General features: G+C 41.5%; 1 protein-coding gene across 6 annotated transcripts in view; it reads left to right on the top strand.

Moving 5' to 3' along the window:
* RBPJ (recombination signal binding protein for immunoglobulin kappa J region) overlaps positions 1–23683 on the top strand; it is a 147652-nt gene that overhangs the window by 83487 nt on the left and 40482 nt on the right. Inside the window, exon 1 of one of the 6 annotated variants that reach the window (XM_021394353.1) lies at positions 4335–4436. The exons of 2 other annotated variants lie outside the window; for them this stretch is intronic. In XM_021394353.1, the coding sequence (XP_021250028.1) occupies positions 4417–4436 (20 nt within the window). In that variant the 5' untranslated portion in view covers positions 4335–4416. Of the gene's footprint in view, positions 1–4334; positions 4437–14931; positions 16899–16925; positions 17873–17947; positions 18113–23683 lie in introns of those variants that run through there. 3 more of the 6 variants (XM_021394356.1, XM_021394359.1, XM_021394360.1) reach the window with 3 other exon arrangements.

Below are 23683 nucleotides of genomic sequence, written 5' to 3'. Positions count from 1 at the left end.
GGCACCGCTGCAGGCAGTCCCACTGCAGGAGGATCACTAGTGGCCACAAAATCTGTGGGCTGGGCACTCCACATGCACGACAGCGGAGAGGAGCACTATGCAGGGGAAGTTCAGAGATGGATAGCTGTTTCTTTGGAGAGCCTGAGGAGTACAGATTTGCAGAGCGCAAATAGAGAAAAACTTCACCTAATGGAAAATAACTGAAGGGATAAGGTGAGGGGCAAAGTTCAATACAAAATGTGTCTTAACAGAGTGTTTTAGAAAAGTGTTTAAAAATAAAAGGGTACAGAAGTCAGTCATCAAGCTGTTCACACTGTTAACCTACGTAACCACACGATGTTATTACTGTTAACCTCATCTTCCCTCCCCCTCTTCCTTCCTATTGTTTGTTATTCTCACTTCTTGCATCTTGCCTTTAGATTCTAAAAGTGCTCGATGCTGTGCTCGCTTGCAAGGCATTCTTGAGTGAAGCACAAGCCTGACTGTGGCTTTTGGGATATACTGTGCTAAGGCACACTTACGCCCTAACTGGCATCAAGTTGCAGATTCAGATTTTTCTTTGTGCTGCTGAGATTATGACACACAAGTGAAAACTATTCAGCAACACTCTTGTTTAAAATCGCTAACTATCCTTTACCCTTATAATCTCAGGACAGTGTAACAAATCCTCTGAGCTACGCTGAACAATATCTTCCATTTCGAGCAGCAGAGGCACTTCTGACATCTAGTTGTCCAGCCAGAAGTTAAGGCAATAACTTTAGCTGGCATATGCACAGAAGCTCAGATGTAAGATATGCTCTGTGGGCAACTGCCTGTTTATTTTCTTTCCTAGACACGCGGTTAAACCACATTGTACATCCTGTGCTTATAAAATTCCAGAAGAGTTATGTCATAGTATGTACTACTAGAATGTGTGATTTCCATCACCAGATATAAACTGCAGCATCTAGAGAAACCTGTTACTTATACTGAACTGAATATTCAGATAAGTGTGTGATTCTACTACCTATGATGTTTTTTGAGGTCACTGTATTTTATACATAGCTTGGATTTTACAGAATGTGCTATGAGTTACTTTTTCTCAGAAGCAACATTCAGGTGGGAAAGAGGACTCACTGTCCTAAGCATGTAACAGATGTTCAGAGACACAGAGTGCTTCTACAGGCATGGGTGCAGATCTGTTGTCTTCTAACATTCTCCAAGTCATCCAGACTCAAAGCTGTGGCCAAATGAGCAGGCAGGCAGCACTGTGAATGTCAGGCCCAAAGGAATGAGCTTGGGAAGCCCAGAACTACAGCTGAGCTGGAGAAAGTTTGGTCTGGACTGGTCAAGCAGGCTGTTGCAGTCTCAAGCCCTTTTATTACAACTCACAGCCAGTGCTCCCCATTCCTGCCTGGCCAGAGCCAGGCTGTGCTCAGCCCAGCAGACAGCTCCTTCAGCCTCGTGATAGCCATGAGGGTGAGGGAACCACATGACTTCCCAGATGGAGCTGCAGGCATCTGGACAGACCGCAAACAGACAGACCTGGCTCCGTCCACACCTGTATGTACCAGTGCGCCCAGAAAGCAGGAGGGAGCCCTGCCCCTCAGTTTACAAAATGTCAGTAGAAGAGATTTCCTTCCCTTTCTAAAGGCAGCTGGTGGTTCTGGCACCCAGCGGAAGGAGTGAGGCCCCGCACCTTACAAATCCCATCCTTCAGGGGCACTTCTGAGCCACACTCCCCCATTTCTGAAGCCGTATGCCTGGTTCAGAACTATCCCACTGACCTCAGCAGGGCTTAAATCACCCAGTATTGAAAGGTTCAACTGCTGATTACGTAGCACATACAAAAATTTTGTTTGTGCAAACTTTCTCTTTACATTTGTCCCTCTGCCTCAGGTCTGGAAGTGTTTTACAATTCGTTACAGATCAGAAAGTGGGGCCTAGTACCCAGAGGCATGAGACGCTTTCAGATTGCACTCATGTCAATAGAAACTGCTTGTACTGTTGTGTCAAGTAAGAATTTTAAGCAATGAGGAGTAAAATTCAATGCATGAACAATACCTAAGAAACCCTCTGTGGTTTTATTATCTTTCCTTCCACCTCAAGATACTTGAGGCTATTGTTTTTGACATGAATAGTATTCCTGGCCTTTTGCACTGCAGATTGTTTATAACTGAAAATAAAGGAAAAAAAATTCAATGGTCATTTGTTTTATAACTTAACTGTCAGTAATGGAAAGAATTATGACCATCTCTGTAATTAATTCTTCAAAATAATATGTCTGCACTAGTATCCAATTAATTTGGTTATTAATACAAATGCCTTCTTTGTAAAATATCAAAAGAGTCTGGACATGGCATATTATTGTGTGCTGTATTTTTAGATTTTCCATTTTGATTTAAAACACACTAAAAGAGGGGCCCCAGAAAATGACCATCTAGAGACAGGCCATGGCACATGTCCAGGAACCATTCTTAATGGAATGGAGCTAGCATGAACTGAGATCATTCTTTAGCCTTGGAAAAAAAAGGAAAAAAAAAATATGTTTTAGGAAGAGATTTCTAAAGGGATTATTAGTTGCTCTTCACAAACAATACAGAGGATTTCCAGTACGCATCGTGCTTTCAACGAGAACTGTGTCTTTGTGGCTCCTTCGTGGAGCCAATCAATGTCCTCTAATAACTAATGAGAGGGAAATTACAATGGAAAAAGTGGTTTTGATGATAGCAAACAATAGCTGTTTGTACAGTGAGTAGAATTACAGCAAACTGTGGCCAAGCCACCTCTTAAAGCAGGATTTTACCCATCTGAGACATTCATTGAATTAGTGTTAGCAGTAGATAGCGTACTTCATGAAAGTATATAGAAGCATCATGTTAATGGTATTATTGAAAATGTATTACTTTTTTCTCATTTGGGAGACAGCAGAGGTATGGAGGTGAAGTAATAAAAGTGTTCCACTTTTTGGAGCCTGGGGGATCTTTAAATCAAAGTTGCACCTGCTTTTGAAGTTAGATTGATATGTTATACTAAATGCATAAAGAGCTTGAATGAAGGCACAGGATACCATCTTTGACTAACTTTCACACACAGTCCTCTTATGGACTATCAGACCCTCACCTCGCAATGGTCACTTCATTAAATGGACTCAATTCAGGCTCCCCTTATGTCAAGACTTCGGAGCACAGCCCTGCAGCTTCGTTGCGCAGATACATTCCTGTTACAGTATCTCTGCTGAGACCTGATTACAGGGCTAACTTTATTGGTCAGTCTACGCAGGGACCAAAATTGTAGCTTACATTTTTGATTGTAGAAAACACCAGAATTATTAAAATAGGTATTTAAAACTCATTTTTCAAAAAATGTGATGTAGGATTTGTAAGAAACCTGACAGATCTTTCCAGTAACTGCGCCTCTAGGCCCCAATCTTCTACAGACAGTTTTTATCCCCAGTTTATACGAAGAGCTTCTTTTGTTGTTTTCAGTTGGTGAGCTTGGTATGAACCAAATAGGACTGACAAAGCATTCGGCCTGCACTCCCAGGCAGTGCTGTCGGGAATGACAACACAGGTTTTTTCACTTTAAGCTTTAGCAGGAAGTCCACAAAGCCCACGCTGCCCAACTGTTTTCAGTCTTGGTTTCACACTCGAGAAGACCTGTATCACATAACCAACAAAACTTCCACAGAACTCCTGAGAATACTGTATAATCTGAGCGCACCATTTGCCTTCCCAGTGCATCCCAGTGCTCCTTCACCTGCCCCTTCAGGCAGCCCAGGAGCCGGGCTGGGATCTCACCGTGCCCCACACGGAGCTGGAGGCACGCCCGCCCCGGGCCGCCCTCCGACGATTCGCATGTGGCGGCGCAGCCGAGAGCACACGAGGGGCGGGCCCACCCGCGCTTCCCGCCCAGGGGAGGTGGGGAGACATGAGGAAGAAGGCGGCCCCCGGTTCCTCTAAACGGCGCAGAGCTGCTTTCGCTACCTAGAACCGCTTCTTTGTCTGCTGCCAGCCCCCTCCTTCCCTCCTCGCCCGGGATGGTTTCTTCTCCGTGCGCAAGACAATGCTGCTTTACCCCCCCCCCCCCCGCCTCGCGTTGGTCTGGCCGCACAGCCGGCCGGAGGACACGCAGCAGCCAGACGTACGAGCGGGCAGAGGGAATCCCCCGCCCCGCCCACCTGGCTCAGCTCTCGCGAGAATTGCCTGCTCTCTCCTCTGCCCGCCGTCTGGCCGTACCGTCCTCTCGCGAGCGCAGCACGGTTCCCACGCCTGGGCTGTTGTGTCTGAGGGGAGAACCCGGGCGCAGAGTGGGCGGGGCGCGCCACCCCCGCACCCCCGCCCCGCGCGTGTCTCACGGGCTCGCGCACGCGCGCTCCAGGTGCGGGGAGGGGGGCGCTCTCGCGAGAGTAGGAGTTTTAGCGAGAGTTTGTGGAAGATGGCGCCTGTTGTGACAGGGTAAGTGTGGGGGGTTCGAGGCGCCGTGCCGGGAGCGCTGGGCTTCGGGGGCCGCCGGGCTGCCGGCTGCCCGGCTCGCGCCCCTCGGCTTCCCCGTCGCCGCCCTGGGGGAGTCAGAGCGTGTCTCCGGACGGCCCGCGGGCAGGCCCTGAGGCGCAAACCCTGGGGGGCTGGCATCCCCCCGGGTGGGCGCACGGCAGGAGGGCCCCCTGGGCCGGGGCAGCGGCTGCCGGGGTCGGGCTGCCCGCCGGGGTCCCGGCGCGGGGTGCTTGCGAGGCCGGCGCTTTCCCGTCACTCCCCTTCTGCCCGGCGCTGCCGGAGCGGTCGGGACCCCGCGCTGGGTCGGTGTTCGTCCCCGCTGGCCCGGGGTAGTGCCTGTCGGAGGGCTCGCTGCCCGCGGGGAGAGATACCGCGGCTGGTACGGCCATTATCCTTTCTCGGCCGGCCCAGCCCGCCCCGCCGCGGGAGGGGACCCTCGGGTTCCCTCGGCCCCGGCCGGGAGCGCTCGGACAAAGACTCTCGCGGCTGCGAGAAGTTGAGCGTTGGACTCCATCTCTGCGCCTGCTGGAGCCGCTGCAGGTCCCCGGCTCTGGCCTCGCTGAGCCCTGCTGCCGAGCGCTCCTGGCCCTCCAGAGCGGTCAGGCTGTGGGGAAGGACTCCCTTCTCCCGGGGCAGGGCGCTGAGCTCCCCGTTCTCCCCACCGTGTGCTGTTTCCCATTCTTTGGGCTTTGCAGAGTTTTCCTTGTTGCCCTCCTGCTCTTGTTGCGTAGTGTTGCAGTGAAGGGCAGTAGCTTTCCCGCCCTACTAAGCCGCAGTGGATCATAATGAATGGTAGTTGCCATCTCTTCCAACCACACTGGGTAATACTTAATCATGGCTAGCTTGCTGTGGTGTGTCGCTGTAATAAGTGACACCCTCGTAGCCACCTACAGCTGGTGAATAATAACAACTCCATTGCTGACAGACAGCGCAGAGTCTCACCTGCAGCATTATGCCGAATATTTCCACCCTGACCACATCTGGAGTTCTGCTTGCTGTAAGTGCTGCGCCCTTAATTTTGGGCTATGCTGAACACGTGCAACCTCCCTCTGAGTGTTTAGGGAAGAGACAGTCCAGAGAAGAGCAGGCCATGTCCACACTCCACCTGCTTGTTCCAAATGAAATTCTGACTGGTGGAAGCACTGCTGCATCTTTCTGAAACATGGACCTTATTTTATGATTTCACAGTGTGTCCCTGACCTTCTGTCTTCCCTGTGGGGATTACATTGTCTCCAGCATTGGCTATGTGGTTAGAGAGAGCAACAGCCTGCTTGGGGGTGGGGTGGAGCTGGTGGTTGGTGCTTTTGTTCTCATGAAGAAGGTAGCATTATGGTATTTTAATATTTTATTTGGCCGCAGCAGTGTTTCCAATTCCTCATTCTTGTTTGCTGAAAACTAAATCGAAGCTTTTGCTTGATTTCTCCTGATAAAGGCATCTTGCGGCTCGTACACGTTTTCCCAATTAAGTGTTCTATGGGGAAGCTGGTCTTACTTGTTGTGGTTCCTGGAGTGTGCTATTTTAGAGGTTAGAGCTGAAAAAATGAAATGCTTTTAAAGTTTGCTATGAGGAGTAGTCTGCACTCTAGTTAGCAATTTTTTCCATGTTTATATTAGTTTACTCATCGTAATATTTGGGCTCCATTTCCTTTTGTTTATTGATTATTACAGGTTTGTCAGACATGTTCTTGTGTTTATGATGTTACATTTAGCCTTCTTGGACATACATAAAAATGCTGAGAATAACAAACTATTTTTTTAAAATGAATGACCAATAATTTTAACAGCTGGAAAAAGTACCAGTATTTTAGCAAGAGTGCAAACAGTTGTGTATAGTTTTGGATTTTAATCCCGAAGTTATTGTTTAGAATCTGTAAGTTAAGTGATTCTCAAAAAAAGTATTCTCATTTTCTTATTGTTAAATATTTTTAGCTTTGGTAAAAAGAAGCACGTTAAGACCAATAATTGTTATGTTATAGCTAGACTGCATTAAAGAACCTGCAGTTTTTATGTGTGAACTGTTTTTGGGTTACAGCTCTGGTACCAAGATGTTTGTTTATATCAGCATTGAAATTTGATGATTCTCCAGTAACAAATTTTGTTTCAATATGATCCGTGAAGATATTTTCTTTCTAGACTGTTCTGTAAAAGCTGTGTAGTGAATGGGGGAAAAAAAAAGTGCTTGAAATTAAGGAGTTGTAACTGAAGAATGTAGTACCCAAATACTGCAGCGTATTTTAATGAGTGGCTTGCCGTTCTTACGGGTGCCCGAACTTGAGACAAAGCATGTGGCTTTTCTGTAGCTAGTGTAGGCTGAGTGTAAAAACACGGTTTTTCCTGTGAAAACTGTACGCCTAAGCCTAAATTGTGGTTTCTGTAGTGCTGGATGGAACAGTAAGAATTTATTGTAGTGATTTTTGGGGGGAGTCAGTACATTACAGTTTTATTATTTGCAGTGTGTTGCATACTTCTGTTTACAGCATGAGGAACATTTTGATCAGAACTGCTTGTATGTTCAAGATGACTGAATCTAAATTGCACAGTATCAGAACTTGATATAGTAAGGTACGCAGAAATGTGAATTGTGAACAGAATTGAAATTGTGTCTGTACTATAATTTCAAATGAAGTGGGTAATTAGCGACTGCAATACGAGAATTGTCTTTTGGGGCTTTGTCAAGTATTTTTGATTTTTACTCGTGAATAGTTTAGGGAAACTCATCATTTTGAGACAATAAAACTAACAAAAATGTTACTTAACCAGAGATGTGCATTTTGAGTTCAAAACGCTTTGTTTTAAATAGTGATACCACTTTGTATTAGTTTGAAAATCACCGTGCTACAGAAGCACGGCAGAATTTCTGCTCTTAAGAGCAGACTTTATTTTTCTGTCACTTTAAAATGACTTGAAATGTGAAGTTGTGTTTTCTACGTCTCTCTCTCGAGTGTGGGATAAGCTGATCTATAAAATAGTAGGCAATAACGCAAGAAGTCATTGCCTAAAACCTTTGCAAAGATTTCTGTAGTGGCAAATAAGTAAAAACGTTTAGAAAGGGTAGGTAAAAATGGCAAATGCTAGACATAACTTTGGGTACTTGATTAGCAGTGAAAACCTTTATAATAGCAGTAAGCAAGATAGTACTTGGATGATTTTTCGAACGGCTTTCGGAGAAGCCCTGAAAAAACCGATAACAACTGAACAAGCTTATCACTATGATGTTTACCAGAGGCTCCATAAAGTAGAAAAGTGTTTTAGTGCCACTTTTCAAAGTAGTAGACCAAGTTATTTGCCTGATTTAGTCATTGCAAAGTTGTGTGGCTAAGAGGTGTTTCCTGACCCGGCTTCAGGGGAAGGGAAGATGCATCAGATTGGTGATGATACAGGAGAGATGTTGGCATCAGTGGGGTGAATTCTAGTGCAGTGGTAGTGGTCCGGGCATGCTAGGCATCTAGTTGCTTTGTTTTTAATGGGAACAATGGAAAAATTTGTAGGAAGCTTTTGGAAGAGCATGGTGCTGCTTTGTGGATGCTTATATGCAGTTCTCCCACCCACGAGGCCAACAGAACAGAAGAGCAGAGATGCAAATGTTGCAGGCATCTCATTAAACCTGAACATTCGACACTGTGATTAGAAATTTTAGGGTGAAATTGACCAGTAAGGGGCTTGGAGAGGAGAGTGACGCAGATGCTGCTGAAGAACTGGAAGGGAAGACTTATCTGATCTGATGTTAGTTTGCAAAAACTATCCAGAGAGGAATGTTCGGAGTGAATGGAGTAGGGTCAGTTCTGGATTTTTAAAGGATGGAGAAAGGTTCCTCGGTAGTTCAGATGTGAGCTGCTGTGGTTACGGGATAAAATTCAAGCTATTAAAGTCTTGACGTGGTGGATATTGCCAGGATCCCCAAAGCCGGATATTTTTAGCGCCTACAGAGAACTTGGGTTTGAGAGCTGATGTTTAGGTAAGAGACCTGAAAGACAGTGTCTTGCAGTGGTGGAAAGGAGACCAAAGCGGTGACAGAGAGTAAAGACCTGTGTTTTGTCTATGCTGAGACCAAGCTGATAGCAAGGCGTCTGTATGAAGAAGTGGGAGATGCAAGCTGAGATGTTAACTTGGCCAAACACAGCAGGTATGAAGCTGAAAGTAAGTTTCTGACTTGGTGGCAGGCAGATAATAGTTTTGTATGAATCCTGATACTAGGTAGAGTGAAGGGGAATGGGAAGGGATGCAAGACAAACCCATTAAATGGTTAGTAATATAGTAGAGGTGAAGGAGGATGCTTCTTCAGAAAGATATACAGAAAAGACAGAATGGTAAGGGGTGAATCACAAGAGAAATGATGCCAAAGAAATCAGGGATAACATTTCTGGAAAAGCAGCACTGCTGATAGTTGTGGATAACTGGCAGGTCTAGGAGGATATTAATTGCACTTTGGTTCTGAGCCTCGTAACAGTGTTTGGCTGCAAGAATTCTCACTGAGAATAGTGTCGGTGGAGATCAAGGACTGGAAATTGGGTTAGGCAGACTACAGAAGGGCATTTCAGGGATAGGATCTTCAGGCTACAGTTTTTACTGTCATTGGAGGTTTAAACATAGTGCTTATTAAGATTTGAGTAATGGCCTGACTGCGGCTATTATACTGTGTCTGCACACATGATGGGTGTTGAAGCTTGTTGGGGAAAAACTCATTTACAACCAAATGGGTAGATGGTTTTGTGTGACTAACGTTTAAATCATTATCAAGGAGCATGTTGTTTTGGGAATTGGGAAATGTTTGTGAGCAGCATGTTCTTGAAAGTGTCTTTTGGGGCTCTATTTTAAACTGTTAGTAGTTTCAGCAGAAGTAATTTTACAAAGTTAAGCTCTTGATTTGGATTTTATTTGCTTTCTTTGTTTACTCATTGTTTGAAGTAGCTCTTAGTCACTTTGTAACTATGGTCGATACAGAGCTCAAAGAAACTTTGAAAATACTTTTTCATAGATTGATTTCTCAAAAATAATCTGTGAAATGTGCTTGGTTTGTTTTTGTTTAACTTCTGTGTGAAAGACAGTATCCATTACCACTATCTCTTTGCTGAGAGAAAGCTGTGATTCTGTGCTGTGAATTACATACATGAGCATGGGTTTGTGTGGGGGAGAGGATACTCTTCCTTCCGAGTTGTTAAATTCTACTTTGCAGTAGCAATTCATTTTTTTTTATCATTATTATGAGCTCAAGTAATTTCTGTGTTTGAAAAGAATGCATACGGAAGCTGAAGTAGCCTGCAGCAGCAATGAGTTAGAAGAGCTTCCTGAAGGATCTGCAAGTGCCTTCATGGGTAAAGGCCTGCAAAAACAGCCTAACAGTCGATAACTCATTGTTAGTAGAGTACAGTTAAAGTGCAATGTGTAGCTATTCTATGCTACCTTTGTTTTGTTTTCATATAAAACTGAACAAAGAAGTTGTAATTTTAGATCTGTAAAATACATAATTACCATAAGTAAGTATCATGCAATATATGTGTGTCTTTATTGAGAATCAAGAATGTAGTTTATTCCATATATTAACTTCACATTTGGAGAAATCACATCAGCACGACTTTAAAGTTTTGGGACACCCTTCCTATGTTTGCAGTACTCATCACTTGAAATGCTTTGGATGTTAATTGCAAGCACATTGTTAACTAACCTGTATGGCGCTGCAGTGTGCTGCATCACTGCCTCACGAGAGCATTGAACAGAGGAGATGTACTTCTAAGTGCATTTTATTTTTAATTTATTATTGCTCTATTTATTTTTTTAAAAAGCTTACAATTATAGATGTAAAATTGTGTTATTGAAGTTACTGAACTTCAATTTTTATGTAACATGCTTGTACTCTAGTGTTGCACATTTTTCATATTTGTCTTGAACATAATTGCAGAAATTAATGATTAAGATAGTGTGAGATAAAGAAATAGTATGGCATTATGGTCATTCTTTTCCAGAATAAAAACTCAGAAGGGGAAAGAGGTGACAAATTTAAGCAAAAATTATTAGTAGAAAGTAGTAATTTCCATATCATGATGTTCTTATTGAGTTGTGGAAAAGTGAGGTCTAAATTCAGAGTTTGACACTATCTCATTTCCTGGGGTTCTGCTTCGGTTGTGGTGTTCTTTACTTGTAAGTCTCCTGTGTGTGTGTGTATTTTGTGGTTGCTACTATTTTTTGTAATGGTAAGTACTCTTTCCAGTCTAAAGAAACTCTTTCATTGCTTATTTCTTTGTGATGTCGCAGACCACTTCTCAGAGGCAGCATACAGTACGCCATTTAAAATAATCTTCTGTTCTGAAAAAATACTTACTCTTCAGCTGGAGTGATTCACCAGATAGTGATATATATGTTCATGCTCTTGTGCTTGCCAATGTGTAAGTGATGTATTTGGAGTGATAAACTCTTGCACCAAGAAAGGAAAGAACGTTGGATTTCACTACGTACAGCGTAATCTCATGATTAAGGCTGTATTTTTACATCCTTACAATAGATGGAGGCTATAACTTTACAAGGGTAAACATTTGTGCCCCATTTTGTATCTTTTTTTATAATTTTGAAAAGTTTATCTACAAAATTAGTGTTTAAAATTAGTGTTTTACTATTAGGCTATTCAGATGATTCTGTAAATGACATGCTATAATATGATATGATTTTCTAAAGGGACCTGAAAATTTCAGCCTGCAGCATGGATCTTCAGTCAAGCTCTTTTTTGAACATGTCTTTGCATGTGGAGAAGTCTTGGACAAAAATTTCGTGTTGAATTCAAGTACATATTACTGTAATTAATGATTTAAAGCCATTGTTGTCACTTCATTAGGAAAACATGAAGACAAAGATGTTTGTACGGAAGTAAATCTTTTCTCCTTTCTGTTATAATGGTACGACTAACTTGTATGAAGTGACATTTAATCAGTGTGCTCAAAAGCCACAGCTTTCGTGGTAAAAGCCAACAAATGGCATCGGCAAGTGGTCGTTTCTGACTGCTCAGTGTGAGGTTACACCTGTTACTTCATTTAATTTTTCTAGTGAGATTCAAGAGTTGTATTGCAATAGGTCCTAGTCAGTGTTAATCTAATTATTTGTAGTTATGTGAGTTACACAAATATTTTTAATTTTTCCATTGTGAGTACAGGAAAGTGTAGACATTTTTCTGTATGTGCCAGAGAACGATCTTTCTACTGCTTTTTGTGATAAGATTGCTTAGACTGTCAAACATTTAATCTGCACTTTTTTTCTCATTTATACTGGTGGCATATTTCCAATGTATGGTGCTTTGGGAGATTACTTGGAAACCTGGTATCGGAAGGAAACTTGATCAGGCAGCCATGAAATTTAGAATTTTCGAAGCCTGAGAGAAGGAGTTGAATGGTGCAAAATACTGGTCCCTGATTGTGCTGTTACTACGGACTAGCAAAAGAGTAAAAAATACACTCTAGGCTATATGCTGCTTTTCTTTTCCTGGCAGCTCTTATTTTAACTCAGTAATTTAGTTTTGGCTAGGAGCAGAGGATCTTGCAGGCAAGCTTCTTCTGCAAGCCATGGATTAGGAATGGCCAGTGTAGAAAATAAGGTTAAACCTGTTAGCTCAGCAGAACAATTAGTGAAAATAAGCTTTTGTCAGATTTTGATACAGGAGGAGGAGTCTCTGTTAGCTGTTTACCGCTTTCACCAGTGTTGTGGCATAAAGGGGCCTTCAGACTGAAGGTCTGGAAACCAGAGAGGGGCCGGCACTCGCTCAGATCTTATCCCATAGCGGAGGGTTCTAGGGCAGGCATAATAGAATAAATAATAATTAAACTTGGTTGTGTTGTTGTTGTTGTAGCCATCTGCGTGAAAGTCCTGCATGTTCTGAACATGAGAAAACAAGTTCAAAAAACCAGTGACTTGCCAAGGTCAGATGCAGAGTCCGTGGAGAGGTGGGAATAGAATTGCTCTCTCCCGACTGGCTCGTGTTGCTCTGTGTGGTTGGAGGCCAGGCTTCGGTCAGTGCTTGCGGGGTTTGGCCAGGCGGCGGCGTACCTTCTGTCCCTGCTGCAGTTGTGCTACAGGGTGAGAGATGGGTGGAAGATGTCAAGCTTCCCGAGGCATTTAGTTTGCATAATGAAAAAAATATGGCCAAGAAGTGTGACTGTATTTTTAATTAAGCCTTTTGGTGAAGGATGTTAGTGTAAGCACTAGAAAGGTGCTACTCTTCTGTAACTGAGACATGAGGGATGGATGGGGCGTGACCAGTGGATATATAGGGCCTGAAAAAAGACAAAGTGGTGCGTGCCACAGTGTGCTGGAGCCGTGTCTTTGTACTACAAAAGAAGTCATTCTATATAAGTATTTATTTTTAAATTCAGGATACTTTACTACTTTCCGACTCAACCAGCCAACGCTGGCTTCCGTAGTAAGAATTCAGAAAAGTTTTATTGAAGGACTGGTATTCTTCTGCATGTGTGTGTTTCTTTTCACGCTCTCTTAGTTTTGTAGTAGATACACAGTGACGACTAGTAAAATCCCTAATAATGTAATATCTTCCAGAAGTGTGGGGGGGACATAGCAAAAACTATTTTGGACGTGTCTTTTCAGTCCAAGTATTTTTCTGGCCAAACTTTTTTCTTCTGCTGTTCAACACTTCTATGCTAGCACTGAGTTGTGGAGTGTTGTTTTTACTGATTTTCTTTCCCTTTCTACATTCCAAATTTTTATTTAATATTATATGATTGATGTTACTTTTGTTTTGTTTACACGTGCGTTACAAATCTCTCAGTAATGAACTCTGAGCAGTTAATAAAAATAAGTATTCAGGATCAGGCTTCCTCTTTGAAGGAGGCTTGTGGCACACAATGCACTGTGACAAACTTTCAGTCTGCGCAGGTGATACCAAATCAATCTTAATGATATAAATTTTAGGTCCTTGAGAGATCTTTGCGTAAGTGCTAAACTTACAAGTGTTGTTGTCACTTCTAACGTTGTTTGGCCGCTGAGTATGGGGGTGAACGTGGCTCTTCATTTGTCTGTATGATAGGTGAATGTATTGTATAGATAAAGGAGATAATGAGTGCTCCAGATCTGAAGTATGTTTTGACTGTTGAGGTCATCAAAAATAGGAATCTTAAAGCATAAAAACTTCTGTTTTAATAATACAGATTTTGGACAAGTTAGTATTCAGTTTTGATAATACAATAAATTGTTTGCAGTGCTTACGCATAGATAGTAGCACTGAAAATACTGAGAACTGCGTTAAAACAAACGTCAGAACTTTACGTATTTTTATTTGCAGTGGGCAGAATACCTGTGTTTCACAATAGCGAACAGACAAAAGGGCAGTTATGAAACAATGTTTAAAGAAGGTTTTTATTGAGGAGTTTTGCTCATAATTAACTTGTTGAAGTGATAAGTCATACTTCAAATGGTAGCAAAGGAAGAGTGGTCCAGGTTCTTACAGCCATTTCCAAGTGCTACAGGCTGCTAGGAAGTATAAGACAACTCTTTTTGTTGGATTCCTTGAGCTGTGTAAAATCACTTTTCTTTCTGACTAGTGGCAGCATCTACATGGAGCTTTTGAGTCAGCAGTAGGTGAAAGCTGATCTTGGAAGATAACTGAAGTCAGTGTGAATGTTCACTGAATCTAGGCTGCATTTCTGCATGGTCATAAAATGTATAAGAAAATGCTGGACATATCCAGTAATCTATACAGGTAATTTTTGGACAAATTCATTTTTATACTGCTCGGTGTACAAACAATCAGAAAAACAGATTGTTTCTCAACTGTTTTACCTTACTGCTGTATGGCACTTGAAGTTATCAGTAGACTACTCAACACTCATTGGTTTGCATAGTTGTGAAGGTTGTATTGCATCAGTTCAAATCTAGAAGTTCATCTTTTTCAGTTAGAACATTTCTTAAAAAAAAAGATAACAACAGGACAACGTTTGCCAGAAGTTATTAGGCAGTGATTAGTATTGCATCTGTAGAGATAAGAGACTTCTTTGCTGACCAGAATTTGTCCTAGGTACTTTTGGTGCGTAGCATTCAAGTTGTGGATATTGTCGTTTAACGTACTTCTTAAGTATAGATTTTACTGATTATATTTTTGCTACTATTTCTGTTACCTTCAGTATTTTCCTATGTAATGTCATGATTTCAGGTGTTTTCATTCAGAAATGATCAGTCTTGTTTCTTTCTTTAGATGAAAGATACTATCCTAGCAGCGTCCAAATTATTTTCCTAATGCTCTATCCTTTTTGTTTAAAATTAGCTAAAGAATGTTTACAGCCACTGCTTGACATTCCTTTCCTCTAACTCCAGACTCAATCTGCTTTTTGTTATATATAAAAAATATATTGAAATAATGTGTAAATTGTTGTTTTATTTCAGTTACTTCCTGGCTTTTGTGACCAGACCTCAATTAATTTTGCTTGTACATCTTTTTTTTCTTCTTTTTATCAAATAGTACACCAGAATACTTTCTTTCCCTTTTTTATTCTATGAAGTTTGTTTCTGGGCATTGTGTATTCAGTTGCATTTGTTTGGAGCAGAACTTCTAGAGAACTTCCCAACCATGCTGTTTCTTACTCTGTCATGTTCATCTGTCATGTCAATTGTTGCTGTTGCTGTGAGGCTCGTGGTGTGCTTTTAGCATCACCACCACCTACAGAGCAAGGAAGTCACTGTTAGGACTCAACCAATGCAACAAGCATCAGCTGCATGTTTCATTAAGTCCAAACTGTTTCATTCTTTTTGGAATTTAGAGCTTGGCCTGATTGGTGTCTTTGATCCTGAGAGAGTGTTCCTGGTGTGCTCTGCTATGCTGTTGTCTCCCACCTGAAGCCCTCATTGCCGTAGCTTAGAGGACTTGAATCTATTTGCTCCCCAATCTTTACAAGAACCCCAAGAATCTGTTGTTGCAAAGCATGTATGCAGAGAGGCGAGGAGAATTAAGTTATATGGGGAAAGCCAAAAAAAAGATCATAAACTTTAACGATGTGAAGGGAGGAACATTGGGAGGGGTAGAAACAGTAGAGGATCACTTCATTTTGGAGGAGTTCTGTTATTTCTTTTCACTGCCCTTCTCTCTTCTGTCTTGTTGCCATCCTGTTCATGATTTTCGAAGTGTTTGGGGAGCTATTACTATTTTGTTACCCTTCTACTCCAAGAGAGATGGATAAAATAGAACTTTGAATTGAGAGTTACTGCTGCAGTCTGTTGCTAGTGCCTTTGTAGGAACTGCATTGAAACTAGGGAAGAAAGGGAACACTTTGTTCTTACTAAGGCGATGTATTTCAGAAGCAACAGAACTGGCAGAAAGGATTGTTTTTGAAATGCTGAAAGTAAACAAAGTAAAGCTGGGAGCAGTTCTTGAAAGCAAACTTCTATAACTAAGCAATGTCCAAGATGTTTGTGCGAAGATGTGAATAAACTTCAGATAGTTACACAGCTTTGTTTTCCAACTTGCACTGATATTTAGTATACAGAAAGCTTCTCCTGAGGTAGAATGGGTTAAAAGAGACAGCTAACAGTAAAATTGTATCTTTACTTTTTTGCCTGGATCAGTGGTTGAATACAAGCATTAGTTGTGCTTTTCCTAACACCTTTTCAGAACCCTATGGAAATAGTATTCATGCAGGTGTGATTTGATATAGGTTAAAAACTTGCAGTTCAATTGCAGTATTTCTCTTCAACGTTTGTCTTTCAGAGAAGGAATCTTTATTAGTTTGTAGATTTTGTGATGCACTTGTCATGAACTTGCCTGCTGTTGTTGCGTCACTCATTCTGGAGGCTAACATCAAGGTGTTGCTCAAGTTGATGCACAGCAGTGGTGCTTTTTTTTTTCTTCAGCAGCAAAACTGCTGCCTCAGTTTACTCTGAGGAAGCTGCTAATGTGGCTCTTAGGCTAAAGCACTCCTCCCCTCTTCATTTTGCAAGGAAGTTTAAGTACGCATGTCCTGTGGATGTCGGAATTGAATAATGGTTCTGACCAGCCAGTCTTGATGTGTGCAATCTTTCTCCTCCGATAAAAGGAACCTTTGAAAATTCAGACTTGCAACACTGGGTTGCACTTGTAGAAACAGGAAGCAGGCACTTAAAGCTTTGTCCCAGATCTTCATTGCTCCTTGTGACTCTGATCTCTTCCTTTTTCAGCTGCTTTCTTAATTTCTGTCTTGGAAGCCAAAAGTAGCTTCATGCTTTTCTCCTAAGAGTTGAGTCATTTATCAGCTTCTCCTTTGCCAAGTATCTGTAATGGAATCCACTACATTTTCTTCTGCCTGAGGCTGTTTATTGTATTGTCCACTTGCTTTTTGCCTTTGTCTCACTCCTCATGATTCCTTATTCTGTGTTGAACAGTGTCTACAGTTAATTGTGGCTGTTACAAACATCTTGAGGACTGTGACTTTCAAGTGCCCCAGGTCCTGTCATGGTATCATTCCTGTGAGTAGCTTGTATTCATCTGCAAACTTCATCTGTAGGGTGGCATACAGGTTGAGAGCAGTGGCGCTCGTTTACCTGAGCTGATGGACTGTGTTCATTTTTCATTGTAAAAGTAATTGGGATAACTGGAGCTCACAGGCCCTCTCTCACTGCTCCTTGTATATTATGAAGAGTGAAGGAAAAAAAAATCTTACTTTGTTCTTAAAACTTAGAAATATCTCGTAAAGGAACTGTATTATATGGGAACAGAGCAGAACTGCTTGGAACCATCAGAAGCTCCATCAAATTACTTTTCAAAAAGCAAATAAGAGACTAGTTGAGTCTCATTGTGCCTTCCTTTTTGGTTGCTACTTGCAGTTATTGAAACGTTTGTATTCTCATACTGCACCTGACACTGGGCTTTCTGCTCGTACCTTCCATCAGCTGTGGCATCCTACTGCAGCCTTCAAGTCAATGCCTGCGGCTGCTGAGCCATGTGATTTGCAGACTTTTCAAGTGTTGCTTCAATGTGGAACTGCCTTTGCTGGCGTGTTAAAAGTTCTGGGATGGGATGACCTTTAAAGACTGATCATGCTGATGATGCCATGTTGCCTTGGGGTTCTCCTTTGCACCCAAGGTTATAGCTGAATGCTCCCTTGGTCTCTTCTCTGCCCCACTGGTCCCCAAAGCGCATAGTATACATCATTTGCTGTCTACAGCATGCTTAGATCATGTGAGGGTACAGTTATTAATAAAGGCTGTGTTCATTCCTGGCGTCAACATTGGGCTCAGAAATCCCCTGAACTGAAAATAGTTATAGACAAGGAGAGTGTTTCAGGGGAAGTACCAGCTAGGCTTGTCTGGTTCTTACTCTTTAGCTTTCCATTCATCCTGCTGTTGGAGATGAGCAAATGGTCTGCTGGACTCTTAGCCAAACTGACTCAACATAACCCATACATTCCATAGCAGTGGGAGCAGAGGGCCATGAGCTTCAGGTATGCTGTGTCAGCTCTGCCCTTCTTCCTCAGTGCTGCTTTTACTCTATGACATCAGAAAGGGGACTGCTGGAAATGAAGGGACAGACTGGAGCTGGGGAGGGGGCTGAGCTGTGTAAATACCGAAGTAGATGCAGATGTGCATACTTGCGTGTGGAGTCATTCTGATCTTTCCTTTTGCTTCCCTTGAGTTTTGTACTTCTGCAAAGCTGACTTTTGTTTTCTGACAGGATTTTGGAGGTGAGAAAAATAGATTTTGCTACCTCTGTTTTTTAAGTTTTTGTCTAATTTTTTGTTATTTTTTAAGCTATGGAAATATTTAAGGCTTATGGCATTACTGTTTTACATGTGTTCATGCATTTAGCTGTAGGGAAGTTGGTCTTTCTCCTCCCCCAAGGGATTTTCCTGTGTATATGGAAAAAATACAAAGCAGAAGTGAAAGATACCTCAGGCTTCCAAACCTTCTGCTTGCATTTCACTTCTCCCACTACCCTCCTCCTCCTCATCATAGAAACAGTCCTGCAGTTCTTCCCCTGTCTCCACAGCAATACCAACTATTTAAAGAGTTACTCACCTTCGTAGCTAATATGGCATGTAACTTGACACACATACAAAATTATTGCAACAACCTGTTAACCACTGGGGAAATTAAAAAATAAAAATAAAAAATTACATAGTGAATTAATTTTCTAGTGTTTAAATTGCCAGAATTTAGACTTTCTTCAGGCTAGTAAATATAACATAATTTGATACCTATTACAAGAGGTTTATAGTCATAAATAGATTTAGTATTCAACCCATGTTGTCTTTTTTTAATTTAAAAACTCACTTGAGGCTAGTTCCCTAAAATTGTGTGTAACTCAACAGTTAAGTTACATTTCAGAATTTACTGTTGTTGGAATTCTAGAGACCCTCTTGTTATAACCTAATGTAGAGCTGACAGTTGGTTTCTATGTTTTGTATGCCCGAGGGAACAGCATGTAGATAACAAATTTAAGACTCAGATGATGAAACAGTGAGTATTCTGTGTGCATGAAAGCTATTCTGATAGCACGTAAAGTTTCTTGTAAAGCACTTCAGAATTGACCTTCTGAATTTTCTTTGTTTAGGCTGTTTTTTGTGCGTGATATTGCCAAGTAATAGTTTTTTGTCAAGTTGTTCTGCAAACAGCAGGACTAGTGAACTTAACTTTCCTCTTATAGGATGAGGAAAGTCCATGGGACAATACCATGAGCTCCTTCATCCCTAACGGGCAAAACGTAGTGCATGGGATGACAGAGACATGTGCTTACTCCGTCCAGATGGCACATGGAAATGACAAATTGTTTCATAGCCGGTCACTTCGCAAGTTCTGCTTGTGTTTTTCAGTGACATCAGTATTTTGGAAACGTCTGCCCAAGCCCTAATTTTTGTAGAACTCAAAGCAACTTAATTCTTCTTCTCTTTTTAAACTTTGTCAGAGCTGAATTACAGGTTCCAAAGTTACAGCAAGGATGGATAATCAGTTCTCTAACATGAGATTAATTTTTTAATAAACTGGGAAACAAAAGCAGTGAAGGACTCTTTGCAGTTAGTAGGCTAATAAGCATGTCCATATTTTCCAGAATGCATTAGTGGCTTGGAAGATGCTGCCTGTCTGTAGTGCTGAACTCTAAGCCACAGTTTCTAATATAGGTCACCCCCTGATTTTGCTTAGAATGAAACTTTTTCTGCTCATTTATCTTGGCTGCATGGGCATCTGTACACTTCAACTCAGGAATTCAGCTTTCATGCCTGATTTCTGGCCCTTAATTATTGCATTTGTCCATGATTCCCGTTTTTCTTTGAGAGCTCAATCTGCCCTGTTTGGAGCAGCAGTAAGCAGGAATGGCAGAAGGAAAATTTCACCATCGAGTAGCACATTCCACACACTACACACTTGGCATTCCCCTGCTGGCTATCATTTTTGAGCCAGTCAAAGTACAAGCAAGGTAGTGGTAGCTGCTAACTAAAATGCCTTCTTAAATTTGGTGGTTTTGTACTTCAAAACAGTTTTGACAATTTACTTTCCCTTCTGGCCTGAATGTACTTGAAAGGATGAGACAATGTTTTGAAAAGAGGTTGGGTTCAGAGCTCAGCAGTTGGGAGCCTTCGCAGCGCTGCTTAGGCACGCTTATCATGCAGTAAAATCCTTCCATGCAAATCTGTGCCAGCACAAGCATTTTTCTGGGAAATCTGTGTCGTGGCAGACCCAGGCGCAAGATCATGTGGAATCTAAGTACTGTTGGGTAAAGCTTCCTTGTAGTGTACTACTCATGGCTTAGAATACCTCGGTCTGGTAAAATTCATGTCAAAAACATTCTTGTTTTCAAGTTGGCTTCATAGTTTATAATGTACCTCATTAAGATTCAGGGAGAAGTTTTACCGGTAATTTGCATCTGTGTGGAGTTTAAACTCGACAAACCTGAAAAGCAAGCCTACTTGAATTAAGTATGATTCACACAATTTCCATTTAAAAAAATGGACAATAATAACTGTTCTGCATTTTGTGCTCTGCAGATTCTTTTTCTTATGAAAAATACCCATAAAAGCTATTTGGCACAAGAGAAATGTGTTTAATTGTGTAAGAGAACTGCAATACTATAATGCCAGAGGAAAGGAAGAGAAGGTGTTAGTGTGCTGACGTCTCGGACACATAATCTAAACTTTTCATGTGATTATTATAAACGTACTGTGATAAGGAATAAAAGTGTATTTTTGGAGTGTCAGTTTAATCGCCCTGTTCAGTAATCACTGACCCATTTACAATAACAGTTATAAAAAATATTACTGTATTTGATGGCAGACATTGTGGAGGTTTTATTTCTCTAGTAGTTTGTTTTTAAAAATGAGTTATGCAGTTTAGAACAGCAGCAATTGAAAGTCGCTTCTAGCTTATTTGAACAGAAATGAGTTTGTGGTTTTTTTTTTTTAATAAATGCCCACTTTCTCCTTTTCTTTCAAAAGTCAAGTATTTGTTTAACAGGAATATGAGTTTGTCTCTTTCCTGTGTGGGAACACTCCTTTATTATTGCCATGGCAGTAGTTGAAGTCTGAATTGATGACTTAATTTACCAGTGAGTCAATTCAACAAACAAACACCAAGGCTTTCAGATCTATTAAAATGTTTATTATTAAAATGCAGTTTTATAGATTGCAGGTGGACTAGCACCTAATTTTGCCATCTTGTGTGACATTAAAGGTTAAAGAATACTCTGTTTGTATAAAATGCCCCCTGGTTGTAGACTGCTAGCACAAGCACAGTGTGAGATTGACAAAGAATGGCCTCTGCATGATTTAGCTGTCCTAGAAAGTGAAAAAGAGCCTCTAATTCTCCCTCTTTTCTGGAATGTGTGTTTATTGCTGCTGTTTTTATATTCATGGGTTGAAGTATTCATAAGCTTAATTACGAAACAATATGCTTGAGATTGATTAATTCTGGGATACTGACAGCTCATTTTGCAACTGCGCCCAGTTAATGTTAGTGTAACCACATAATTCCTGAGTGATGCAATAAGAAAATGTCTGAAATCTAGGAAAACCTGTAATTTTGTAAAGCAGGCTGGTGCCAACTACAGCTTTGTTTAAAAAAAAAAAAAAAAGTATGCGTCTTCACAGGTTCTGTGTCATCACATCTATTGAAGAGGCTGATTTTATTTGACAATTTGGAGAAAACTGTGCATGAAAACTTGCTTATGAGCTGATACCTGTTCTCTGATTTAACACTGATAATTATTTATGAATTGTTCTACAAACCTAGAAGCAGTGAATGAGACATAGCTGCATAGAAGTATGCTTACATAACTGCAGTAATTTTCTTTTAATGAATAGGAGGAGCTGCTTCCATTTTATATTTGGAAGGATTACTGCAGTGTGGAAGTTGGAGGAGGAAAAGAAATGAAAAAGAGAGGAAACAGACTAATGATGATGATGTGTGGTTTTCTTTGTTGTCGGTTTGTTTAGTTTTTCCAAAAGCTTCTAAAACATAAAATGTTGACGTAGCTGACTGATTTGCTGGAGCAAGGAGACGGTAGGGTATATTCCAAAGGTGTTCTTGAGAAGTATGAAAGTACAGTAAAGACTTCTGTAAACAGCTCTTGAAACTTGGCTTTGGTGGGTTGAGCACTGTATGTTGTATCATGGTCAGAGCTTACAGTTCCTAAAGTGAGATCAGTAAACGCAATGTACAAATTCTTTTTTTTTTCTATTACATAATTTAAAATATAATTAAAATGGTCTGTACCAGCTTTCTCCTGGGAGGTCACATTCTCCTCTTGCTGTTCCTGTTGGCTACGCTGTGGTTGGTGCTACTGCTTAGTGCATTCCTGCTGAATCGGTAAAGCTCGCTTGTCTCCCTGCTTCCCATCTCTCCCCTCCCCAGGAGTTTTTGGGCTGAATTTGAATCAATCTGTGGGAAGCTATGTCAGGTGCTGTGTTGGGTGTGTGTGGGAAGGTAAGGGTAGCTGCAGGGAAGCTAGCTGGTGAGACGTGTGCTTGGTAGTGACAGAACAGTGCAGCTGTTGTGAAGCCAAGGTCTAGCTGGCACTTGGGGCAGTTGAGACGTGAGTAGATGTCTGCTCATGCTGGCCTAATAGAGAAGCATTTGAGATGGTACTAACTTCAGCTGTCACTGAAGAACTTGTCGATGGGCTTGCTGAGACTGTAAAGATGTTAGTACACTTCACTCATTTTGCGTTAAGTTTTGGTTGCAGTTGGGTGACAGTCCTATCCTATGCTAAGCTGAACTTCAGCTAAGGGTGTTAGTCCACTAATAAGATCTCTTAATTATGTTTAGGGCTTGTTTTCTGCAAGTCATTTTCCTTTTCAAAAGGGTTAACTTTCTTTCTTGGTTTTTAACAACTGATTGGAGTCACTCAAAATACTGTAGTTTATACATGTTTTTTAACTTCTAGGTAACATAATTATTCTGTGTTTTATTTTCTTGCACGCAGTTCTTTTCTATGAGAGTTACAGTATCTTCTTCTTTGGCTTCTGTAAAAGTTGAGCTTGTTGAGATGACCAAACAGCTTTATGCAACCCAAACTGCTGTTCTCCCTTCTGCCTCCTGCTTCCCAGTGCATTAGGGTGTGACAGATGGGTGGGCTGAGCTGGCTCCCTGGGAAGGGCTGAGCTCTGCAGGTGGTGTGGTGGAAGCTGGTTGAGGGGATTGGAGCAGTCCTGGCAGCCAGGGACACCATAAGCCCCTTAGAGACAGATTAGTGTGTTCTCTTTGGTCCTGTACCGATAGGAAGCAGTTGCTGAAATAATGAAAATCCTTTGCTTATGTAGTATAGGGTGTAAGAAAAAGCACACAGAAGGGTTATTAACTTGTTATTTTATAGAGCAGTAATTAGGAATTTTGAGCTGACCAATGACTCTCCCTGTCAAGAACCACTTGTTTCATCAAGACCTGTTCAAAAGAAATACATGCATGCCTTTATGGTTAGTGAGGTTAGGCTGGCTTTTTGAGGATCTTCCTCCTTTTTAAGTTTGGTATGGTTCTTTACCACTTCCTTGCGAAGTCATTCACAATTTCTGCTTCTGCGAGGTACTTTTGGCATTACTGTGAAGTGGCAATTCAAAGAAAACCATAAACCTTCTGTTTTGTGCTTTTTCTTTTTAACTATTATTTTTCATAAGTTGCCTTCTGCACAGATATGAATGCTGCTCACCCAGCTAGGGATGGGCTGGAGGGTCTGTTTAGAGAGAGGAAGCTGTTCTCTGGACACTGCAGACTTTGATTCAGACAGGGAAAGAAAGCGAAGTTGAGCAAAGCCTCAGGTACTGTAACAC

Source organism: Numida meleagris, chromosome 4, assembly GCF_002078875.1.
Source record: "Numida meleagris isolate 19003 breed g44 Domestic line chromosome 4, NumMel1.0, whole genome shotgun sequence".
In the NCBI taxonomy this organism is placed as follows: domain Eukaryota; kingdom Metazoa; phylum Chordata; class Aves; order Galliformes; family Numididae; genus Numida; species Numida meleagris.
The sequence above is the reverse complement of the archived record's forward strand: the minus strand, read 5'-3'. Positions and strand labels throughout refer to the sequence as shown.